Source organism: Entamoeba dispar, genomic scaffold (assembly GCF_000209125.1).
Source record: "Entamoeba dispar SAW760 scf_1105229459309 genomic scaffold, whole genome shotgun sequence".
Lineage (NCBI taxonomy): Eukaryota > Evosea > Mastigamoebida > Endamoebidae > Entamoeba > Entamoeba dispar.
Genome location: NW_001853628.1, coordinates 63,511 through 71,819, shown reverse-complemented (window position 1 = coordinate 71,819; position 8,309 = coordinate 63,511). Strand labels below are relative to the sequence as shown.

General features: G+C 24.5%; 6 protein-coding genes across 6 annotated transcripts in view, besides 12 other annotated features; all 6 read left to right on the top strand.

Moving 5' to 3' along the window:
- Positions 1–295: 295 nt before the first annotated feature.
- Positions 296–332: a sequence feature (AT_rich).
- Positions 333–351: 19 nt separating this feature from the next.
- Positions 352–771, top strand: EDI_025860 (uncharacterized protein; the record flags this gene model as incomplete). The annotated part of the gene is made up of 1 exon (XM_001735650.1): positions 352–771. The coding sequence occupies one exon, from the start codon at positions 352–354 to the stop codon at positions 769–771; it is 420 nt and encodes a 139-aa protein (XP_001735702.1).
- Positions 772–907: 136 nt separating this feature from the next.
- Positions 908–936: a sequence feature (AT_rich).
- Positions 937–1,064: 128 nt separating this feature from the next.
- Positions 1,065–1,103: a sequence feature (AT_rich).
- Positions 1,104–1,419: 316 nt separating this feature from the next.
- EDI_025850 (uncharacterized protein) lies at positions 1,420–1,785 on the top strand (the record flags this gene model as incomplete). The annotated part of the gene is made up of 1 exon (XM_001735649.1): positions 1,420–1,785. One exon carries the CDS (start codon positions 1,420–1,422, stop codon positions 1,783–1,785), a length of 366 nt encoding a protein of 121 aa, XP_001735701.1.
- Positions 1,781–1,835: a sequence feature (AT_rich).
- A 513-nt stretch (positions 1,836–2,348) lies between these two features.
- Positions 2,349–2,533: a microsatellite.
- A 66-nt stretch (positions 2,534–2,599) lies between these two features.
- EDI_025840 (uncharacterized protein) lies at positions 2,600–3,535 on the top strand (the record flags this gene model as incomplete). The annotated part of the gene is made up of 1 exon (XM_001735648.1): positions 2,600–3,535. One exon carries the CDS (start codon positions 2,600–2,602, stop codon positions 3,533–3,535), a length of 936 nt encoding a protein of 311 aa, XP_001735700.1.
- Positions 3,531–3,688: a sequence feature (AT_rich).
- Positions 3,689–3,812: 124 nt separating this feature from the next.
- Positions 3,813–3,847: a sequence feature (AT_rich).
- A 414-nt stretch (positions 3,848–4,261) lies between these two features.
- On the top strand, positions 4,262–4,768 carry EDI_025830 (uncharacterized protein; the record flags this gene model as incomplete). Its single annotated transcript, XM_001735647.1, has 1 exon — positions 4,262–4,768. The coding sequence occupies one exon, from the start codon at positions 4,262–4,264 to the stop codon at positions 4,766–4,768; it is 507 nt and encodes a 168-aa protein (XP_001735699.1).
- Positions 4,764–4,852: a sequence feature (AT_rich).
- Positions 4,853–4,930: 78 nt separating this feature from the next.
- Positions 4,931–5,073: a microsatellite.
- A 12-nt stretch (positions 5,074–5,085) lies between these two features.
- Positions 5,086–5,280: a sequence feature (AT_rich).
- Positions 5,281–5,311: 31 nt separating this feature from the next.
- On the top strand, positions 5,312–7,528 carry EDI_025820 (uncharacterized protein; the record flags this gene model as incomplete). The annotated part of the gene is made up of 1 exon (XM_001735646.1): positions 5,312–7,528. One exon carries the CDS (start codon positions 5,312–5,314, stop codon positions 7,526–7,528), a length of 2,217 nt encoding a protein of 738 aa, XP_001735698.1.
- Positions 6,713–6,733: a sequence feature (AT_rich).
- Positions 7,521–7,602: a sequence feature (AT_rich).
- An 87-nt stretch (positions 7,603–7,689) lies between these two features.
- The window catches only part of EDI_025810 (pyruvate, phosphate dikinase, putative), a gene marked incomplete at both ends in the record, with an annotated part of 2,249 nt that continues 1,629 nt past the window's right edge, over positions 7,690–8,309 (top strand). Inside the window, one exon of the mRNA XM_001733253.1 lies at positions 7,690–8,309. This exon is cut by the window's right edge and continues 1,174 nt beyond it. Within this exon, the coding sequence (XP_001733305.1) occupies positions 7,690–8,309 (620 nt within the window).

The following is an 8,309-nucleotide window of genomic DNA, read 5'->3' as shown; positions in this document are numbered from 1 at the left end:
ACTTGTATTTCACTCCAATTTCATTCTCTGTTATTATTACATAATTCTTAAGTTGTTATCTTATTACCATTCTATTTACTCATATTTTCTTATCATTTCTCATTTCATCTTTCTTTTAATTCACGTTTTCGTTGTATTTCTTTTACCATTTGTTATATACTTTATTGCTACTTCATCACTATCATATGTATTCATTATTGATTATTTCATGTTTACTTTTGTGTACAATACCAATGATGTTATTCAATGATAATGATAATAAACATTATTATATTCTTTCCATTGAAAATGAATCTTTTTAAAATAGTAAAAACAAAAAATAAAAAAAAATACAAAAGTTGTATTTTATTAATGGATAATAGATCAACAACTTCAGTTTATAGACAAATTACAAAACCTATAAAAGCAAGAACACAAGGAGAATTAGTTCCTCGTGATAATATTATTCAACTCATGAAAATGCTTGATGCACGATTAGCTCCTGATCAAGAAGTTATAAGTTTTCTTCAAGACTTAGTTGAAGAATATGTAATTGAAAGTGCAGAAGAAATGATGGTGTATGCCAGACATCGATCCGATAATACTCTTGATTTTAGAGATGCAAAACTATATTATGAACGTCAATTCCATCACAGTATTCCTGCTATTTTAAGTGTTATCCAACAAAGTCATCTTCCAACTGAGTCAATTCTCAAATCAATTTATAAAAAGAAACCATTAACTAAAAACCATATTACTCATATTCAAGACTTCAAAAAAGCAAAGAAATAATTATTGTGTTTTAAAAATTCTTGTTAGTTTTTACTTTGATTTATTTCTCGGATAGAAATTTGTTTTATAACACATTTATTTTATTCTTTTGTTTTCATCTAACCATTTATATGTTGCATTTGAGTGTATTTCAATCTTTTTTTTTTAAAAACATTATTTTTATATCCACTGTTTTTCACTTAACTTAAAGTCATTTATTTATTGAAGAAATACTTTTTGTTGTTGAGGAGTTACTTTGACTTAACTCAAGTTATCTATTTTTCGATAAGCACTTAATCGTTTTAATACACAACTTAAAATATAATTTCAAAAAAAAAAAATAATAATATTTTCATCATTATTAGTGGAAATTAGTTAAAGTTTTCCTAGAAAAAAAGATTGCATTGAATAAAATATGTAAATTAGTTTTAACATAATCACTGGTTAAATATTTAGAGTTCGTTATAGTAAATATTGAGGTCGGTGAAAGTGTTATTACTAAAAATTAAGGTCATAAAACAATATTCTTATTTTCGTTAAAAAAGAATTCATAATAAGCTTCTTTTATCGTTTGAAGAATTTTCTTAGAAGTTTATTAGAAAAATTTCTCTTCTCAAAACAAAGGAAGAAAGGTCTTTAAGAAGAGAACTTGAAAAATAAACGTCATAAATGTCACAAGAAAGTCTACCAACAACAAGTCGAACAGAAACACCAACAGAAGACTCAACAAGCTCTTCTCAAGAAGGGTGTTCTCTTAGAGACCAAGAGAAACAATCTACTGAAAATATTCTCTCAGAGAAAGAGTCATTAACAAGAAAATTAGTTGATGAAGGAAAGAAGATAAAGGATGGAACCGTTGAAATAGAGATGAGTCATATCCAACCTGAATATATTAGTGAAACTAAAATACCCCTTTGGAAAGATGAAAAGGATAAAAGAAAAATTCTTTTGATTAGATATGGATTTTGTGGTTTAATTGGTGCTATAACATTGCTTTTTGTAGGGGTGTTTATTGTTATTGGTATCTCTCTTTAATTTATGTTTTTTTAATTAAAAAACATTATTTTTTGTTTTATCATTAAATTCAAACTTATGTACAAAAGATAGTTGAATAATGATCAATGTTATTGATTTTTTAAACTACAAGTATTAAAAGTCTTTAAACTAAATAGATAAATGCTGAATATACATTGAAGTATTATTTTTTGTTGATATCATTGATATTATTATTATATACATTTTGTTGATAATAGTAACTTAAATTAGTTTTTTGTTCATTTAATAAATTTTCTTATAGTTGCTAATACAACCTCAGATAAACAAAGGATATTTTTTAAATTGACCTATAATAAATGGTAAAGAAGTTATTTTTTCAGACTATTTATTTCAATTATAACTTGGATTTATAAAATTTATGAATAACATTTATGCACCTATTATTAACAATAAAGAAAAACAAAGAAGTCATATTATTAACACAGACGAAATTGATAGATTAATCAAAAAATAGAAAACAAAAAAAGAAATTACATATTTATTACTGTTCTGAAAAATTAAGTTATTTAAGTGAGTGTAATGGAAGATTGTAATAGTCAAAGAAGATAAGTAAAGGAATACAAATACTTAAATAATAATTGAAAATGAATAATCTAAAAAATTGATTATAAGATGAAAATAAAAATAATTTTGTGTTATTACAAAAAAAAGGAAAAATTGTTAAAAGTAATTAAAAAATAGGTTTTAAAATAATTTTAAAAAATAAAAATAATATATAAAAATGAAATATTTACTATTTAGAACCCTTTCAAAAAAAAAAACAAAAAAAGAAATTATCTAAAAATTATACTTAATGTTAACACAACCAGACTTCTGGAAATTAGAAGAAGAAGATTCATTACTATTACATAACGATGGATATTTAACAAATAGTATTCAACAAAATGCTGAACTTATTGAAAAAGCAAATGAATGGTATGACATTGTTATGTCTCATGCAGAGGAATCTATTCCTGATTATGTCGTAGAAGATATTGAAAATGTTCCAGAAGGTATATCAAGAATTATTTATTTAGATGTTTTTAGAACATTAAAATCTCCAGTGTATCAAGCTCCTTTAATTAAGTTATTAACAAAATGTTGGAAAGACTTTGGTGACTATGCTCAACCAATGTGTTTAGTTGCTGCTTTCCTTAGATTAACATTAAATGAAAATAAAGTGTATAAAATGCTTCATGTTATTAATAAAAGTGAATTTTATATTCCTGGATACTGGAAAGCACAAGCTACTGGATATGCTTCTGATGCATATACTGCAATGGAAGTCTCCAAAACAGTTAATCCATCTGCTACACAAAAAATTCTTAAAACCCAACCATATCCAGAAACATTTTGTCAAAAGTTTTTCACAGCAATTGGTATTCATGTTTTTCCTTTTTGTTTACAGTTTGATGTAATGGATAAATTTATTAGAGGTGGAAGAAAGTTTCTTATTCAATTGATTTGTAGTGTTATTGATGTACAGGGAGATATGCTTCTTAATACTAGTGCTGTTAATGTTACATTTGAGTTACTTCGATTAGATAAAAAATCAACATCATTTGAAACAATCAAAAAGATTGTTGAAGAAGCCGAACATTATACTCAAGTTAATAACTTTGATATTGTTAAAATGAGACAAGAGATGTACGATTTACATTTGAAGAAGAGACTAGAACGACCCCCAGTTGAATTAGATAGTGATGATGCTATTACACTATCTGATGACAGTTCTGAAGATAATGAATAAAATTGAATTTATTTGTTTAATTTTATTTATAGAAATTTGATATTAAATATTCCATTTTTTTTGTATCTATTAGTTTAAATTCAAGTTATTTGTTCCTTTTAAAAAATAATTTATTTTCAATATATTTTCTTGAAATAATAATTTTTATTTAATGGAATTAGTAATAATTTCAAGTAATAAAACATATTTTATTAACAATACTTGTTTCAAAACCATTCCTTAAAAATAAACTCTATTTTAGATTCCTTTTGTTTATTTTAATAACTGAGTAAATACCAAATATTTTATTTTAATTAACTTTGTTTTTATAAACTTTAAAGACTTTGCAGTCAATTCATTTTTCAAAGATTATTTAATTGTTTCTTTAATCAGTTTCACTACTAGCTTTAATTTTCTTAAAAACAATCAATAGAAAAAAAAAGAGGTACTAGTTTAAAAATTCTCTCAGTTATATAACTTCGTTTTATTTTGGTGAAGATAAAAAATTAGATAAAAGTGAATACATGAATAATATCAAAAGAGCATAGATCAAATAGTGCTCTAAAATAAATGAGTTAAAAAAAATTATTTTTTAGACAAATGAATAAACAATATCTTTTATTGTTAAGATATAATGAATTTATTTATAGAACAATATAACTCAAAATTCTGTTTTCAATAGTTATTATCTAAATGATTTTTTTTCTTTAATTATAAATGATACAATCTTCAAGATACCATAGACTTATGATATATGTAAAACAAAAGAATTTATTACCACTATGTTTTGAAACTTGTTTTACTAAATATCATAAAGTACTTGATTTTTATGCAGGAGGATTAATTAAAGAACGAGTTTCTTCAAAAATAGTAAATGCCTTTGAAATATGTGATCCTTCTTTCTTTACAACATTTAGAGATTGTATTATGCATATGAGACATACTGTCTTTGATGAGTTATTTGCTTATTATATCCCTCATCCATTCTGTGATAAGGGAAGGTTTGTATGTCTTTTTGTAACTGAGTGTTATGTAAGAAGTACAAACAACTCACTTCATAAAGAAGATGTTACTACATTATTAGAGCTAATGAACTTTATTCTAAATTGTATGTTTTTAGCTGGGTGTGACCTTTTCTTTCAAGTCCCATCATTCTTTCATTTAACTGAACCAGATAAACATTTTCAAGAAAAGGAAAGACATATAGATGTTCTTATAAAAAATCCATTATGCAGATTGTTTGGTAATGAATAATAATTTGTTTTTTTTTTTATTTTTTATTATTGTATTTAATAGAAAATTAGTATATAATTGATGAAATTAATTCATTATATTATAGTAGATAAAAGAAAAAAATCATCCTTCAGTATTAAACTTTAACAATGAAAAATTAATCGTTAAAAATATTCTATATCAAAAAAGAACAACAAAAGAGAATTCAAGATACATAAATTAAAAAATGATATAATTAAAAGAAAAATTATGTTCAAACAAATTAATACTAAAACCAAAAATAAAATTAAACAATTTATTCAAAAATAAATAAAAATAAAAATGAAGGAATTATTTGGATATTTTTAATAATAGTTTAATATATTTAATGATATATAAAATAATACTATAAATATTTACAAAACAATTTGTAATAAAGATTTTATTACTTTTGATTTATTACTCAAGATTCATCTTTGTAAATAAAATTAATACCAAAAACATTAATAATATTAAATATTAGTTTTTTCTATTTTTAATTTTTTTAATTTAAAGGAAACTCAAAAACAGATGATAAAAAAAAAAATGGATTTGATAATATCACTTATTTTATTTATTACTCAGTTATGTTATGGACTAAAAGAAGATTATGTCAACATATTTATTGGAACAAACAATGAATATCGTTTAAGTAATGGGAATATTTATCCATGCATTGGAACTCCATTTTCAAGCCATTACATAACAATTCAAAACGTTGATCTTAATGAACCTTGGATTTTTCAATGGAAAAACAAATATTTGTTTCGTGGTTTAAGACTTACCCATCAACCATCTCCATGGATGAAAGATTATGACTATTTACTTTTAATTCCAACAGAAACAGAAGAACCTACTTATGGTAGTATTTATTTTATTGAACAAAAACCATCACTTTTATCATTTTCATATGAAAATATGATTATTGGTGTTACTTCACGTCAACATTTTTCAATGATAAAAGTTGAAAGTAAAAATGTTTTATACCTTCATTTTAAAACACTTAATGGAATTAACCGATTTAATCAAATTTCATTAAATAGAATTGATGGAATAATTAAAAATGGAAAAGCACCTTCTCATTTCCCATTGTATGTTACTTTATTAACAAATCAACCTATTTCTTACTTTGAATGTAAAGAGAACAATGTATTAGTTCAAAGTGGTAATTCTCTTCAATGTTATATTGAATTAAACACAACAACAGAAATTAAAATTGGAACAAGTTTTATATCAAATGAATATTCGTATTCTCATGCTTTAGATTCAACTACATTTAGTGAAGAAATAAAAAAAAATGAAAAAGAATGGGATAACTATTTTAATAAGTTTAATATATACAATTCTAATCCTTCTTCTATTGAAACTGATAGAAATACATTTTATTCAATTCTTTATAGATCATTATTATTCCCTCATAATATTACTGAAAATGGTTATTATAAATCTCCTTTTGATGGTAAAATATATAAAGGAGAAATGTTCACTGATGTAGGATATTGGGATATATCACGTGCTCAAATTCCTTTACTTACTCTTATTGCACCTTCTGTTGTTGATCAAATAATTAAATCAAGTTATGATATTTATAAACAAAGTGGTAATTTTCCTCAATGGATTTCTCCAAACCATAGAAATATCATGGTCGGAAATCACGTAAATTGTGCAATTGCCGATGGAATTATTAAAGGTATTAGCTCTTTAAATAAAACAGAAATACAAATGATTTTAAATGGTCTTATTGATGATCAAAAACAAATTAATTTCAATCCAGCAATAGGAAGAGATGGAGTAAATAATTATAATAATTTTGGATTTGTAGAATCTGAAGTTTTCGAATCAGTATCAAAGACATTAGATTATTCTCATAATGATTTTTGTATTGCACAAATTGCAAAATATGTAGGAAATAAAACAATCGAAGATATTTATTTATCTAAAGCAAAGAATTATATTTATTTATTTAATGGAAAAACTAAATTCTTTGAAAGTAAAAATAAATTTGGTCAATTTGAACCTATTGTAAATAAAAGATGGGGAGACCCTTATGTTGAAGGTAATGCTATTCATTATAGATTTAGTGTAGTTCAAGATATCGAAGGATTGACTAATCTCTTTGGTGGTAAACAAGAATTAGTAAATAGCATTGATGATGTATTTACTGAACAAAATAATTTTTATACTGGAAGATATAGATATATAATACATGAAATGACAGAGATGGCTAAAATTAATAAAGGACAATACGCTCATGGAAATGAACCAATTCAACATTTAATATATCTTTATAAATCTTTAAATAAAGGTGAACAAGCAGAAATATTACTTACAGATATTATTCGTTCTTTATATTCATCAACTGAAAATGGATATTGCGGAGATGAAGATAATGGTCAAATGTCTGCATGGTATATTTTAAGTGTAATGGGATTTTATAGTGTTACACCTGGAACTGATCAATTTATTACTGGAGTTCCTTTCTTTGAAAAATTAGAGTTTGAGGTAAATGGAAAGAAAACAATAATAGAAAAAAATATTGAAAAAGGTTCAAAGTATGTTAAAAGAGTTTTCATCAATGGTAATTGTTACCATAAATTATATTTTACTTATAAAACATTAACAGAAGGAAATCACATTGTCTTTGAAATGGACGATCATCCAAGTAATAAATTTTTATTAGATTCTGATTATCCATATTCTATTTCACCAAAAATACAACGTCGAAGTTTTTCTTCAATACAACGTTTGGAAAATCTTAAATAATTAATTATTAATTCAAATAATGTTTTATAAAATTTAAAAATAAAAAAAAATATTAAAATAACAATTTAAATTAAGCAAAAAAAACGTCATTGCCATGTGGAAAAAAAACCCTATGAACTATTTAAGGAATTTGTAAGAATTTAGAGTTCATTCAAATAATAATGCAAAGAGTATATGCTTTCGAAGATGGTGATGGAACCAACAAGAAACTTCTTGGAGGAAAGGGTGCTGGACTTTGCACAATGACAAAAATTGGACTTCCAGTTCCACAAGGATTTGTTATTACAACAGAAATGTGTAAACAATTCATTGCTAATGGAAATAAGATGCCAGAAGGATTAATGGAAGAAGTTAAAAAGAATATGCAATTAGTTGAAAAGAAATCAGGAAAAGTATTTGGAGGAGATGAAAATCCACTTCTTGTTTCAGTCAGATCAGGAGCTGCTATGTCTATGCCAGGTATGATGGATACTATTCTTAATCTTGGACTTAATGATAAAACTGTTGTTGCTCTTGCTAAATTAACCAACAATGAAAGATTCGCATATGATTCATACAGAAGATTTGTTTCACTCTTTGGAAAGATTGCTCTTAATGTTGATGATGAAGTTTATGACAAGACTCTTGAAAATAAAAAAATTGAAAAGGGAGTTAAATTAGATACAGAATTAGATGCTAATGATATGAAAGAACTTGCACAAGTTTTCATTAAAAAGACAGAAGATTTCACTAAACAACCATTCCCAGTTGACCCATATGCACAATTAGAATTTGCTATTTG